The sequence below is a fragment of the Mustelus asterias genome, chromosome 4 (genome assembly GCF_964213995.1).
Source record: "Mustelus asterias chromosome 4, sMusAst1.hap1.1, whole genome shotgun sequence".
In the NCBI taxonomy this organism is placed as follows: Eukaryota; Metazoa; Chordata; class Chondrichthyes; order Carcharhiniformes; family Triakidae; genus Mustelus; species Mustelus asterias.
This window is the reverse complement of record NC_135804.1, coordinates 134,988,620-135,004,563: the sequence shown is the minus strand read 5'-3', so window position 1 is coordinate 135,004,563 and position 15,944 is coordinate 134,988,620. Positions and strand designations below refer to the sequence as shown.

General features: G+C 46.6%; 1 protein-coding gene across 2 annotated transcripts in view; it reads right to left on the bottom strand.

Annotated features, from left to right (window-relative positions):
* aff2 (AF4/FMR2 family, member 2) overlaps window positions 1-15,944 on the bottom strand; it is a 518,040-nt gene that overhangs the window by 41,647 nt on the left and 460,449 nt on the right. For both annotated transcript variants that reach the window (XM_078211764.1, XM_078211763.1), the window contains exons 10-11: window positions 9,136-9,298; window positions 3,168-4,148 (exon numbers count right to left, since the gene is read on the bottom strand). In XM_078211764.1, the coding sequence (XP_078067890.1) occupies window positions 3,168-4,148; window positions 9,136-9,298 (1,144 nt within the window). The remainder of the gene's footprint in view (window positions 1-3,167; window positions 4,149-9,135; window positions 9,299-15,944) is intronic.

Here is a 15,944-nt window from a genome sequence, read left to right as displayed (position 1 = left end):
ACTATAGGGATTCTAATTCTACTAATTCTAGTTATGTCCTTTAGGGAAGAAAATCTGCCATTCTTATCTGGTCTGGCCTCCATGTGACTCCAGACCTACAGTAATGTGGTTGTCTCTTAACTGCTCTGTGAAATGGCCTCGCAAGCCACTCGGTTCAAGGGCAATTAGGGATGGGCAATAAATTCTGGCCCAGCCAACGATGCCCACATCCCATGAATGAATTCTGGGATGCCCACATCCCATGAATCAATCCTGATAAATGCGAAGTGATGCATTTTGGTAGAAATAATGTAGGGAGGAGCTATACGATAAATGGAAGAACCATAAAGGGTGTAGATACGCAGAGGGACCTGGGTGTGCAAGTCCACAGATCCTTGAAGGTGACGTCACAGGTGGAGAAGGTGGTGAAGAAGGCATATGGCATGCTTGCCTTTATAGGACGGGGCATAGAGTATAAAAGTTGGGGTCTGATGTTGCAGATGTATAGAACGTTGGTTCGGCCGCATTTGGAATACTGCGTCCAGTTCTGGTCGCCACACTACCAGAAAGACATGAAGGCATTGGAGAGAGTACAGAGGAGGTTTACCAGGATGTTGCCTGGTATGGAGGGGCTTAGTTATGAGGAGAGATTGGGTAAACTGGGGTTGTTCTCCCTGGAAAGACGGAGGATGAGGGGAGACTTAATAGAGGTGTATAAAATTATGAAAGGCATAGATAGGGTGAACGGTGGGAAGCTTTTCCCCAGGTCGGTGTTGACGTTCACGAGGGGTCATAGGTTCAAGGTGAAGGGGGGGAGGTTTAACACAGATATCAGAAGGACATATTTTACACAGAGGGTGGTGGGGGCCTGGAATGCGCTGCCAGGCAAGGTGGTGGAGGCGGACACACTGGGAACGTTTAAGACTTATCTAGATAGCCACATGAACGGAGTGGGAATGGAGGGATACAAAAGAATGGTCTAGTTTGGACCAGGGAGCGGCACGGGCTTGGAGGGCCGAAGGGCCTGTTCCTGTGCTGTATTGTTCTTTGAATAAGCGAGGGAATAAGTGAATGAATGGAAGGGAAGGGAAGAGATTGCTGAGCCTCTGGCGATGATCTTTGCGTCATCAATGGAGATGGGAGAGGTTCCGGAGGATTGGAGGATTGCGGATGTGGTTCCGTTATTCGAGAAAGGGAGAAGAGATAGCCCGGGAAATTATAGACCAGTGAGTCTAACCTCAGTGGTTGGTAAGTTGATGGAGAGGATCCTGAGAGGCAGGATTTATGAACATCTGGAGAGGAATAGTATGATCAGAAATAACCAGCATGGCTTTGTCCAAGGCAGATCATGCCTTACGAGACTAATTGAATTTTTTGAAGATGTAACTAGACACATAGACGAGGGAAGAGCGGTAGATGTAGTTTATATGGATTTCAGCAAGGCGTTTGATAAGGTGCCCCATGCAAGGCTCATTGAGAAAGTGAAGGGGCATGGGATACAAGGGGACATTGCTTTGTGGATTCAGAACTGGCTTGCCCACAGAAGGCAAAGAGTGGTTGTAGATGAGTCTTCTTCAGCATGGAGTTCGGTCACCAGTGGAGTGCCCCACGGATCTGTTCTGGGACCCTTGCTCTTTGTGATTTTTATAAATGACCTGGATGAGGAAGTGGAAGGATGGGTTGGAAAGTTTGCTGATGACACAAAGGTTGGTGGGGTTGTGGATAGTGTAGAGGGATGTCAGCAGTTGCAACGAGACATAGATAAGATGCAAGACTGGGCGGAGAAGTGGCAGATGGACTTCAACCCAGATAAGTGTGTGGTGCTTCATTTTGGCAGGTCGAATAGGATGAAAGAATATAATATTAAGGGTAAGACGCTTGGCAGTGTGGAAGATCAGAAGGATCTTGGGGTCCGGGTTCATAGGACGCTTAAAGCAGCGTCTCAGGTAGAGGCTGTGGTTAAGAAGACGTATGGAATACTGGCCTTCATCAATAGAGGAATTGAGTTTAGAAATCGGGAGATAATGCTGCAGTTGTATAGAACCCTGGTCAGACCCCACCTGGAGTACTGTGCCCAGTTCTGGTCGCCTCATTACAGATAGGATGTGGAAGCCATAGAAAGGGTGCAGAGGAGATTTGCAAGGATGTTGCCTGGATTAGGTGGCATGCCTTATGAGGATAGGTTGAGAGAGCTAGGTCTTTTCTCCTTGGAGAGGCGAAGGATGAGACGTGACCTGATAGAGGTGTATAAGATGTTGAGGGGTATTGATAGAGTGGATTCTCAGAGGCTTTTACCCAGGGCTGAAATGGTTGCCACAAGAGGTCACAGGTTCAGGGTGCTGGGGAGTAGGTGCAGAGGAGATGTTAGGGGTAAGTTTTTCACTCAGAGGGTGGTGGGTGCGTGGAATCGGCTGCCGGTAGTGGTGGTGGAGGCAGATTCGATAGGGTATTTTAAGAGACTTTTGGATAAGTTCATGGAAGTTAGTAAGATAGAGGGTTATATGTGAGCCTAGAAGGTAGGGACATGTTCGGTGCAACTTGTGGGCCAAAGGGCCTGTTTGTGCTGTAGCTTTTCTATGTTCTAATAAAGAAAATGAACATTAGTGAAGAAGACAGACTTTTAAAATGCACGGTCATCATTACTGATGCTTATTTTTAAAGAAAGTCCAGAGATTATTTAATTGATTGAATTTAAATTCCTCCAGCTGTCATTGTGGGATTTAAACTCAAATCTTGCTGATCATTAGTTGAACCCTCTGGATTACTCGCTCAGTAACATAACCCACTGTACTCTTGCTACTCTTGAGGGCGGCATAGTGGCACAGTGGTTAACACTGATGCCTTACAGTACCAGGGACCCGGGTTCGATTCCGACCTTGGGTGACTATCTGTGTGGAGTTTGCATGTTCTCCCCGTGTCTGCGTGGGTTTCCTCCGGGTGCTCCGGTTTCCTCCCACAGTCCAAAGATATGCGGGTTAGGTTGATTGGCCATGATAAATTGCCTTTTAGTGTCAGAGGGACTAGGAGGGTAAATATGTGGGGTTACAGATATAGGACCTGGCTGGGTGCAGGCTCGATGGGCCAAATGGCCTCCTTCTGCACTGTAGATTCTATAACTCAACTGTGCTTCTGAATTTTCTTTACCCTCAATGTTCCTTCAGATCACCTGTTCCAAAAAGGCCACTAACCTTGTGTTTCCGTTTCGTTTTGATGGTGTTTTTATCGGTCACAGGTGTTGGGGACTGATAGTTGTATTTATTGTTGGGCTGCCTTAGCTCTGCCTTGGTGGGGACTGTCTCTGCTGGGGGCATTTGTCCGGGAATCCTGGACAAGAGACTGAGGTCAAATTTCACCCAAAGCGATTTGATTTCCTCGTAGTCTCTCAGGGGGGAAAGAGGTTCGTTTTGTGGCAACGGAAGAGGTGAAAGTGACGGTTCCTCTAAGTCAGTCGTCGCTTGGTCGACGGAAGTGCTGCTCAGACAGTTATTCAATGTCCCGGGGTCCTTGGGTTGGAGCGAGTTTGTTTTGACCTCAGAGCTTGCTGAGATTTTCACCGGGGCGTGTTCGTCTTGATCTGTGTGGGAATCGGACGAATCGGTCTCCACAAACTCTCTGGATTTAGGCACAGTCCTGCCAGGCACTCGGTGCTTTTTCTTGTCAACGACAGGCGCTGCGCTAATTTTTGGCTCTTTCCTCGGTCCTGCTTTGTTATTGGCTGCTCTGGGCTTTGCTTTGGGCTGTTCCACTCGGCTCTCTCTGTCTTTGGGGGTGCTGCTGGGGTTATTTGGCTTGGCCCAGCTCTGTTCTTCCAAACTGGGAGCGCATTCCGCTCTTCTGGGCTGTTTTTTACCTGTGCTCCTCCTCGGGGGAGCCGGCTCGGTGGGGACGGGGGACTTTTGCTTCACATTTTTCCCTTCAGGGGTTTTCTGTGCTGTCCTTGGTTTAGCTTTCTCCCTGACGGGGCTGAGTAAAAGCCGATCTTTGGAATCTGGCTGGGGCAGCGAAGTCGCCTGCTTTCCTTTCACCTCTTCATCATTCTGTTGATTGCTCTGAGACTGAGAGTCGCTGAGTCCATCGCATTCAGCCTGGTTATTAATGATAGTCTTGTTGTGCGAATGGACTTTGAGCCATTTATCCAATTGCCATTTATTGGTAGACGGTGGTTCAGGCTGGGAAAAGCAAGAGAAAATGTTACTTCATAACATTCCTGTGGAAAACGCTGAGCGGATCCATTCATTACTCCCCGACTCATAACTTATTAAATGCACCATTGCAGAGAGTGGCAATCAGATCAACGCTTGCACATTACACACCCATCCGATCACACACTGTCCATTACACACCCACCCAATCACAGACTGTCCATTACACACCCATCCAATCACACACTGTCCATTACATACCTGCCTTAACAAAATGTCTATGATTGAAATCTGTGACAAGAGGAGGCACACCCATATAAAAAAATAGCCCAATTTTCTTCCAGAGACTCTCACTCAAGGTGCCTGTGTGTCTGAACAGGAGATTCTGCCCTGTTGTATCTGGTTAAGTAGGAAGTAACAGTGGAGAATTTCCCACTCCCACTCCACTGACCTAAACTTCCATCAGAGATGTGGTAGAAACAGGTCAAACATTGAAGTCAGTAGAACCACATCCCATTCTTTTGTGTGCAATGCCACTCATTTGGACAAGCTGTCTCAGTAGCTGACCAATGCCCAGTCATGCAATGGGACCACTTTCCCGTCCTGTCTCCAACCCATCTCTGAATCCTTGCATCAATAATCCTGCCAACTACGCTAAACTGGCAAAGACATGCAAGGACATACCTAATGGGTGGCGACTGTAACCAATCCCACATGGTTATACAATCCACTGGGGATGTGTGTATATTCACACTGAGATCTTCCTTGAGAAGGACCACCACTATTTCCTGATGTGATTAGCTGGTGGGTGAAGTATCCCTGTGGCAATGTAAACCTGTAAAACTGCCTCAAAATAATTTGTTCCTTCTTCAAGATAATGCCTTGGTCAAAGTGTGTCTACTGGCAGCAGTCAGATTTAACCATTCTAACTCGGAGATATGAACTCCTAGGACATTCTCATTGCCAAACACATAATTACCAAGCAGAACCTCGGTTGCACAGAATTTACAGCACATTTAGTTCATTCCAGTGAAACCTCCCCTTCATCGAAACCGTATCAGCACATCATAGAAAAATAGAATCCCTACAGTGCAGAAGGAGGCCATTCTGCCCAACAAGTCTGCTCCGACGCAGCATCTTTACAGAGGCCCATCCCCTGCCTTATGCCTGTAACCTTTATTTATTAGAGTCGCAAGTAGGCTTACATTAACACTGCAATGAAGTTACTGTGAAAATCCCCTAGTCACCACACTCTGGCGCCTGTTCGGGTACACTAAGGGAGAATTTAGCGTGGCCAATACACCTAACTAGAATGTCTTTCGGACCGTGGGAGGAAACTGGAGCACCTGGAGGAAACCCATGCAGACATGAGGAGAACGTGCAAACTCCACACAGACAATGACCCTAGCCAGGAATTGAACCCAGGTCCTTGGTGCTGTGAGGCAGCAGTGCTAACCACTGTGCCACCGTGATGCCCCACGTCATGAGGCCCCCTGTGACAGCGCTTTTAAACCTCACGTATTTGCCTCACTTATCCTTCTAACCTACACATCTTGGGACACTAAGGGTCAATTTAGCATGGCCAATCTCCCTAACCCAACATCTATGCTGTGTGGGAGGAAACCAGAGGGAACCCATGCAGACATGGGGAGAATGTGCAAACTGCACACAGATAATGGTCCGAGGCCAGAATTGAACCCGGGTCCCTATTGCTGTGAGGCACCAGTGCTAACCACTGTGCCACCGTGCCAATCTAAGGAAGTTGGCAAGATCCCCACCTGCCACACACCTGCCTGACTAAATGGTCTCATAATGAAAGCTGCCACAGGGGAGGGCATGAAATATTGCCCAGTGTGTCTGCTGGCAGCTAGGAGTCAAATTTAACAAATCTGCTCAAAGCTTTTGGATCCTGAGACATTTTCCTTGCAAAACTAATGATTACCAGGTGCAAGCTATGTTGCCAGAAATCCCAGCACAGAAACAGGTCAACTATTCTGCCAGTGTTCCTGCTCCCCACGAGTCTTGGCAAATACCCCTTATATCTGATTCTCTCATCAAGCGCAGCCCTACCAAGTAGCACTCTCTCACAGCTATAGGCTATCGTCTCATTTCTTGATTAGAGTTATGAAGGGATTCAATACAGTAAGATGTCGAGACAGTTTTACCAGTACTAAGGCAGTCAAAAACTGGGGGGCCATTAATAGCAGATCGCCACTAATAAATCCAACAGGGAATTGAAGAGGAATGTCTTTTCCCAGCGAGTGATGGGAATGTGAACTCCCTCCCACAAGGAGTAGCTGAGGCAAACAGCATGGATATATTTAAGGGGAAATTAAACATATGAGGGAGCAAGGAATAGAAGGTGGCACCCTGTGTCTGCCTGGGTTTCCTCCGGGTGTTCGGGTTTCCTCCCACACTCCAAAGGTGTGTGGGTTCGGTTGATTGGCCATGCTAAATTGCCCATAAGTGTCAGTGAGATGAGCAAGGTAAATATGTGGGGTTACAGGGAAAGGGCATGGGTGGGATTGCTGTTGGTGCAGGCTCGATGGGACGAATGGCCTCTTTCTGCGCTGCAGGGATTCTATGAATCTAAGTCTGCAGTGGAAAGGCCCATGGACTGCCATCCTACCCCACTGTCCATTGAGTTCTTTAAGTTGGCAATAAGGGCCACTTCCCACCACTGCTTTTACTAACATTGTGGTGAGAGGGCCTGTTATTTATTTATTAGTGTCACAAGTAGGCTTCCATTAACACCGCAATGAAGTTACTGTGAAAATCCTCTCGCCGCCACACTCCGGCGCCTGTTCGGGTACACTGAGGAAAAATTTAGCACGGCCAATGCACCTAACCAGTATGTCTTTTGGACTGTGGGAGGAAACCAAAGCACCCAAAGGAAACCAATGCAGACACGGAGAGAACAGGCAAACTCCCGCACAGATAGTGACCCAAGCCTGAAATCGAACCTGGGTCCCTGCTGCTGTGAGATAGCAGTGCTAACCACTGTGCTACCCTGCGACCCCATGCAGGGAACATGATATGTAAAGCTGCACACGTTGTTAGTGGTCTCCCAGGGTATGGGGTTGGGGGTGGCGGGGTAGTGTTGTTCCTGTTCAAAGGCACTTAGGAAGGAAGAGGGGGAGGGCGGAGCTGATTGAAATTCACCCCCACCCCCACCGCACTTACTGCTAACCCGCTTATGCCCACCTCTCCCAGAATCCTCACCATGCAAAACCCCTCACACCAACACTTAATCACTCACTTCTGGCTTGGGTCTCTCCGTTATCCTGGGTATCCAGTGGGAGTCATTCCAGTAGCAGCCACTGCCTTCCCATTGGTGCTGCTGAGCACAATATCTACTGACTTCTGATTGGCTAACGGTTCTCAGCGGGTAGGACTGGGGTCTTAATCCCGTGGAGGGACGGACTATGACCTTTCAACTGCATGATTGGCATAACATACTGGCATGCCTTTCAAGATGAGGCAATGCAGGTCTCTCGGTGGCTGGCCAGTGATGACCAAGACACGTGTCACCTCCATAAAGTTCCCCTGATTTTGGGAAAGATAGCTTCAGGATTCATAGTCCTGGTTTTAACGGCCATTGAAATCATTGCTCAGGACTTTAGTGGCACCAAGTGCCCTGCCCCTTATCATGACCCTTCCATAAGCAAGACCATTGTGCCGAGGTGGGGGTCCTTTAATTAATGGGCTTATAACCTTTACTTTATTTCCATCCCCAGTGAAGCTGTGGATTGCCGAGGGAGATTGTATACTGCAACCAGCCTGGCCAATGCCTCAATTAGCATTACTAAAACAGATGTTCTGGTCATTAGCTCATTGCTGCTTGCAGTGTTCAAATTGGCTGCCACCATCCACAAATCCAACATTGTGAATACAGTTTTAAAAATCCTTCATTTATTGAAATGCCCTTTGGGACATCTTGACTTCATGCAAGGTGTCGCTCAGAAATGCAAGTTGATTCATTCTTTAGAAAGCATTTTGGAAAATGGATATCTAAACTCAACACTGGTGGCACAGTGGTTAGCACTGCAACCTCACAGCACCAAGGACCTGGGTTCGATTCCCGGCTTGGGTCGCTGTCTATGTGGAGTTTGCATGTTCTCCCTGTGTCTGCGTGGGTTTCCTCGGGGTGCTCCAGTTTCCTCCCACAAAGCTGTTGATTGGCCATGCTTAATGTCAAGGGAGATTAGCAGGGTAAATACATGGGGATAGGGCATGAGGATTGTTGTCGGTGCAGGCTCTGCTACCAAATAAACCTGTTGGACTTTAACCTGGTGTTGTGAGACTACCTACTGTGCCTATCCCCCAGTTATCCTCACCAATGTGGCAATCAGCCTTCCTCCTGAACTGCTGCGGTCTATGTGGCGTAAGCACACCCACAGTTCTGTTAGGGTGTTGCAGGATTTTGACCCAGCAACAGCGAAAGAATGGCGATATGGTCAGAAGTCTATATGATAGAAGTCTATCAAATTATGAGAGACATAGATAGGGTTGACAGTCAGAATCTTTATCCCAGAGTTGAAATGTCTAATACAAGGGGGCATGCACTCCAGGTGAGAAGGGGAAAGTTCAAAGGAGATGTGAGGGGAAGTTTTTTTTACACAGAGAGTGGTAGGTGTCTGGAACACGCTCCCTGGGGCGCTGCTGGAGGCAGGTATGATAGGGGCATTTAAGGGGCTTTTAGATAAGCACGTGAATATGCAAGGAATAGAGGGATATGGACCAAGGACAGGCAGAAGGGATTTGTTTAATTTGGTGTCATGTTCAGCACAACATTGTGGGCCGATGGGCCTGTGCTGTACTGTTCTATGTTCTATGGTCCATAGTCGGCATGACGTGTACGACTTGGAGTGGAAGGTGGAGGTGGTGGTGTTCCCATGCGCTTCGTGTGCTCTTCTTTCTGGGATGGCGGCGGCAATCAAAAATACTGCAGGTTGCATTCGAGAATGAGTCATTGCTAGGTGTAGCTGTCTAATTAGACAGGAACGTCCCGTACCTCTGGTGTTGCACTGCGTGAGTCCTCATTGCACTCACTATCACTGGAGCTGCTCTCGCTATCCGAGTCAGATTCCGAGCTGCTCCCGGACTCGCTGGAGCTGCTGCATCCACCACTGGAATGGCCGGAGCCTGTGCCGTGGGAATTCTGCAATGTGATGTTGCTGAAAGAAAGAGGAGGAGAGTTAACCCAGTCATTTCCAAAAACAGCGAAGTGGGAGGAGGGGTGTGGCGGGGGGGGGTGGTGGGTGGGGGGGGGGGGGGGGGGGTGGTGGCCGGGGGGAGATTGCCAATTCTATCAGTGTTCTGCCGCAGCCTCAGCCGATCTCCTGCAAAGAAACTGGACAATAATATTCCTGGGTTTAAACTCTTAGCGAGGCTTTGCACCCCACAAGCTCACGCTAACTCTGCAAACGGTGACAATTCTTCAAGAACGTACGCAGCTGAACAGAATCGAAGAAATGCGACTGAACTCCTGGCTACAGCTTAAAATATTTTGACAATAACCCCAAACAGAATGAAATACTGTCTGATTGTTTTGATTCGGCTTTTGATTGGCTTTTATTGCACTGATTTTAAGAGTTTTAGGTAACACGAGGAAAGAAATGTGAAGCACAACTGGGCTGGTGCTCAAATTTCATTAGGGCTTTAGTCACTGTCTAGAAATTCAATACTTCGCCTCTAAGTATCATCAGAGTTCTCCTCAGATCAAATCATTTGAGTACTCTATTGATACTGCTTCTTAAGCGAGAGGGACTATTCATTCTTCACTTCAATCACTGACACTTCTTCAACCAAGCTGCTGCAAAAAGCACAGAGTGGAGTTGCCTTTCCATTTATTATCATCAGTTATATCAGCATGTCCCAGATGGAGCACCAGGGGGGATTTTAAACACAACTGTCTTCTTTTTGTTATCCATTCCTCGGATCTGGGTATCACTGATAAGGCCAGCATTTAACTGTCCACCCCTAATTGTCCTTGAGATGGTACAGGTGAGCCACCTTCATGAATACAACTGAATGGTTTGCCATTTCAGAGGGAAGTTAAGAATCAACCATTTTGTTGTGGGTCTGGAGTTACCGGTAGGCCAGGTTGGGTGTGGATGGCAGATTTCCTTCCCTAAAGAACATTAAGGAACCAAATGGGTGTTTATAACAATCTTGTTGTTTCTCTATTACTGATACCAGTTTTTTAATTGTGAATTTCATTGAGTTAATTCAGGTATGCTTTCTTGTCATCAGCCCAGGTTGCTGGATTACTAAGATAAAAGCAAAATACTGCAGAATCTGAAAAGAACAGAAAATGATGGGAAAGTTCAGCAGGTCTGACAGCATCTGAGGAGAGAGAATAGAGCCAACGTTTCCAGTCAGGATGATCCTTCCTCAGATCTCCTGCTCCCGAGCTCTGACGAAGTGTCATCCAGACTCGAAACGTCGGCTACAATTTTACCGTCCCACCCACCACAGGAATCGGAGCGGGCGAGGGGCGGACAGTTTAAAGGTCCGTTGACCTTGGGCGGGATTTTATGATTTCGGGACAAGTGAGGCCCTAAAATCCCACCCATTGGCTCTATGTGAGGTGGCACGGTAGCACAGTGGTTAGCACTGCTGCTTCAGAGCGCCAGGGACCTGGGTTCGATTCCCAGCTCGGGTCACTGCCCGTGTGGAGTTTGCACATTCTCCCTGTGTCTGCATAGGTTTCCTCCGGGTACTCCGGTTTCCTCCCACATTCTGAAAGATGTACTGGTTAGGTGCATTGACCCGAACAGGTGCCGGACTGTGGCAACTGGGGGAATTTCAGAGTAACTTCATTGCAGTGTTAATGTAAGCCTTACTTGTGACCAATAAATAAACTTTATTCTCTTTCCACAGATGCTGTCAGACCCGCTGAGATTTCCCAGCATTTTCTGCTTTCGCTGCTGGATTACAAGTTCATTAACATTGCCTATTCCTCTAACAGTGCTGCGCCTAAGCCCTCTCGGGCTCATGTTCCCAATTCGCCTTTACACTGATTCAGGGATCAATTCATTCAGAAAAGGCTTTGCCCACTCCCAAAAATTGAAATTGTGACATTTCATCAATTGTGTTCATCCTGAAGTCTCTTCAAATTGCTTTCATTTCACTGAGCGTGCATGTAGTAATTGGCATTTTTAAAAGATGTTAAGTTTAAGTTGATTTATTAGTCGGCTTACATTAACACGGCAATGAAGTTTCTGTGAAAACCTCCCAGTCGCCACACTCCGGCGCCTGTTCGGGTACACTGAGGGAGAATTTAGCATGGCCAATGCACCTAACCAGCACATCTTTCGGACAGTGGGAGGAAACCTGGGCACTCGGAGGAAACCCATGCAGACACGGGGAGGACGTGCAGAATCCACACAGACAGTGACCCAAATCAGGAATCGAACCCGGGTCTCTGGTGCTGCAAGACAAGCGGTGCTAACTACCGTGCCACCATGTCAACAAAAATTTAATTTACTAAAAATGCTGACTGATTAGTGTACACCAATGAAATATTCAATATAATTTGTTTTTACATGTGTTCCTACTGACTGGAAATTATGTTATTCATTGATGCAGAACTGGACACTTTTATTAAAACTGCTTATTTCATTGCATAAATAAAATTGCACCAGGTTAGCACAATGAAATACATTGAAGATCACTACTAAATGGAAAGGGGGGAAGAAAGAAATGATTGTTTTCTAACACACTGTGCTACTGTGCTAACTTGTGGAAAATTTTATGTTTGTGATTATGCAAACAAATTTTAGCGGGAACATGAAGCCTAATTTCAAGCACAATTTCACACTCATTTTGGGTAAATGAAGAAACATAGAAAATAGGAGCAGGGGGAGGCCATTCGGCCCTTTGGGCCTGCTCCACCATTCATTATGATCATGGCTGATCATCCAACTCAATAGCCTGATCCCGCCTTCCCGCATATAAACAAAGAACAAAGAAGCACAGTAAGAGGCCCTTTGGTCCTCCAAGCCTGCACCGGCCATGCTGCCCGACTGAACTAAAACCCCCTACCCTCCCGGGGACCATATCCCTCCATTCCCATCCCATTCATGTATTTGTCAAGATGCCCCTTAAAAGTCACTATCATATCTGCTTCCACTAGTTCCCCCAGCAGCGAGTTCCAGGAACCCACCACCCTCTGGGTAAAAAACTTGCCTTGTACATCTCCTTTAAACCTTGCCCCTCGCACCTTAAACCTATGCCCCCTAGTAATTGACTCTTCCACCCTGGGAAAAAGCTTCTGACTGTCCACTCTGTCCATGCCCCTCATAATCTTGTAGACTTTGATCAGAACTTCTATCAGACTTCTTTCTATCTGTTGATCCCTTTCACTCCAAGAACTACATCTAACTCCTTCTTAAAAACATACATATTTTGGCCTCAACTGCTTTCTTGGTGGAGAATTCCACAGGCTGACCACTCTCTGGGTGAAGAAATTTCTCCTTATCTCACTCCTAAACAGTTTATCCTGTTTCCTCAGAACACCTGATTCTGGGCACCCCCACCACCGGGAACATCCTTCCTGCATCTACCCTGTCTAGTCCTGTTAGAATTTTATAGGTTTTTATGAGATCCCCCCTCATTCTTCCGAACCCCAGTGATTACAATCCTCACCTCTCCTCATATGTCAGTCCCACCATCCCAGGAATCAGTCTGGTAAACATTTGCTGCACTCCCCCCACCTTCCTCAAAAGTTTTCCAATAGTACCTGAAGTGGAAACTCTACCCCCCTCACCCCCTGCTAGCGCTATGAAGATCTCTGAGATTGATAGTCATATGTTTCATGAGCTAGATAGACCACAGGTGTTCGATCTGCCTGCTTTGTGGTTTGGGAACAGTAATGTGCAATAAGAGGAAACAGTACAATCAGGCTTCAGTCTGTTAGGATTACTGATTAGGCCCGGATCTTGTTAGATTCTCTCCCTGAACTATTTTTTCAGGATTTTATTCCGTATGACCTCAGTTCCCAGCCAGATGTGTATCAAGCCCTGCCTATTACACTCCCCAGTCAAAGAACAAAGGACAAAGAAAATTACAGCACAGGAATAGGCCCTTCGGCCCTCCAAGCCTGCACTGACAATTCTGCCCGACTGAACTAAAACCCCCTACCCTTCCGGGACCATATCCCTCCATTCCCATCCTATTCATGTATTTGTCAAGATGCCCCTTAAAAGTCACTATCGGATCCACTTCCACTACCTCCCCCGTAAGAGTTTTAACAACACCAGGTTAAAGTCCAACAGGTTTATTTGGCAGCAACTGCCATTTGCTACCAAATAAACCTGTTGGACTTTAACCTGATGTTGTTAAAACTCTGATTGTGTTTACCCCAGTCCAACGCCGGCATCTCCACATCATGACTACCTCCCGCAGCAGGAGTTCCAGGTACCCACTATCCTTGATGTAAAGAACTTGCCCCGTACATTTCCTTTAAACTTTGCCCCTCGCATCTTAAATGTATGTCCCCGAGCAATTGACTCTTCCACCCTGGGAAGAAGCTTCTGACTATCCACTCTGGACATGCCCCTCACAATCTTGTGGACATTCCTTTCTGAATGATTCTTCCAATCAGTCCCAGTCACATGAATGAAGAGTTGCTTTTCCCCAGAACCCAAAACGAGGGATCCGTAATGTCCATGTTTTCTGTGCAACCACTCCAGCACAACCATGCTGTTATTAAATGATCTTCAACACATCATTTACTATAATCTCATGATAAATTACCTTGAAGAATAATTTCAGCACTTTCAGAGATCATAATGTGCAATGACTTGCCTTAAAAATCATTAAAGTTCTTAATATATTAAATTATTGCTTTCACACACTGTAATTGTGTAAAATCAACTGTTATGGCTATGCTATAATGTCATGAGATTCCTCAGAGGGGCAGAATCGTCAGCTAAATCAAACGTATCGTCATGAAATTACGACCAATTAAATTTAGTGAAACCAATTAAAGTGGTCAGAATTTATTTGATCGATCGCTCTGGTTTAAAACCGTTCTAATTCACTTAAAGACCTTTCTCCTATCTGGGAGCTGCTGCTAGGACAGATCACATTCTGCAGAAACGAAGCCTTGTGACAGAATGCGGAAGCTAAACATTTGTCAAGATGATCGCCTGGGGGCCTGAAGGAAATCACTGACAGTCGAGTTTCTGAGGATCGCTGGGATTAACAATCATGTGTTTTGTTACTAGATCCTGTCAACGAACTAACTTTCAAGCAAATTATGTTGGTTCCATATCAAACTAAAAACGCCAGGGACCCGGGTTCGATTCCCGGCTTGGGTCACTTTCTGATTTGATTTGATGTGATTCATTATTGTCACATATATTGGTATACAATGAAAAGTATTGTTTCTTGCACTCTATACAGACGAAGCATACTGTTCATAGAGAAGGAAAGGATGCAGAATGTAGTGTTGCAGTCATAGTTAGGGTGTAGAGAAAGATCAACTTAGTGAGAGGTGGGTCCATTCAAAGGTCTGATGGCAGCAGGGAAGAAACAGTTCTTGAGTCTGGATGGAGGTTCCACGTTCGCCCCGCATCTTCCCGAGAGAGTGGCAAATGTTGTGCTTTTGTTTAAAAAGAGCTGCAGGGAAAAGCCTGGGAACTACAGGTTAGTGAGCCTCACATCTGTGGTTGGTAAATTGTTGGAAGGTATTTTGAGAGACAGGATCAACAGGCATTTAGAGACGCAAGTACTGATTAGGGACAGTCAGCATGGCTTTGTGAGTGGAAAATCATGTCTCACAAATTTGATTGAGTTTTTTGAAGGGGTGACCAAGAAGGTAGATGAGGGCAGTGCAGTTGATGTTGTCTACATGGACTTTAGCAAGGCCTTTGACAAGATACCGCATGGTAGGTTGTTGCATAAGGTTAAATCTCATGGGATCCAGGGTGAGGTATCAAATAGATACAAAATTGGCTTCTTGACAGAAGCCAGAGGGTGGTTGTAGAGGGTTGTTTTACAAACTGGAGGACTCTGACCAGCGGTGTGCCTCAGGGATCAGTGCTGGGTCCACTGTTATTTGTCATTTATGTTAATGATTTGGATGAGAATATAGGAGGCATGGTTAGTAAGTTTGCAGATGACACTAAGATTGGTGACATAGTGGACAATGAAGAAAGTTATCTCCAATTGCAACGGGATCTTGATCAATTGGGCCAGTGGGCTGACGAATAGCAGATGGAGTTTAATTTAGACAAATGCGAGGTGATGCATTTTGGTCGATTGAACCAGGGCAGGACTTACTCAGTTAATGGTAGGGCGTTGGAGAGAGTTACAGAACAAAGAGATCGAGGGGTACATGTTCATAGCTCCTTGAAAGTGGAGTCACAGGTGGACAGAGTGGTGAAGAAGGCATTCGGCATACTTGGTTTCATCGGTCAGAATATTAGACATAGACATAGAACAGTATAGCACAGAACAGGCCCTTTGGCCCACGGTGTTGTGCCGAGCTTTATCCGAAACCAAGATCAAGCTACCCCACTCCCTATCATCCTGGTGTGCTCCATGTGCCTATCCAATAACCGCTTAAATGTTCCTAAAGTGTCTGACTCCACTATCACTGCAGGCAGCCCATTCCACACCCCAACCACTCTCTGCGTAAAGAACCTACCTCTGATATCCTTCCTATATCTCCCACCATGAACCCTATAGTTATGCCCCCTTGTAATAGCTCCGTCCACCCGAGGAAATAGTCTTTGAACATTCACTCTATCTATCCCCTTCATCATTTTATAAACCTCTATTAAGTCTCCCCTCAGCCTCCTCCACTCCAGA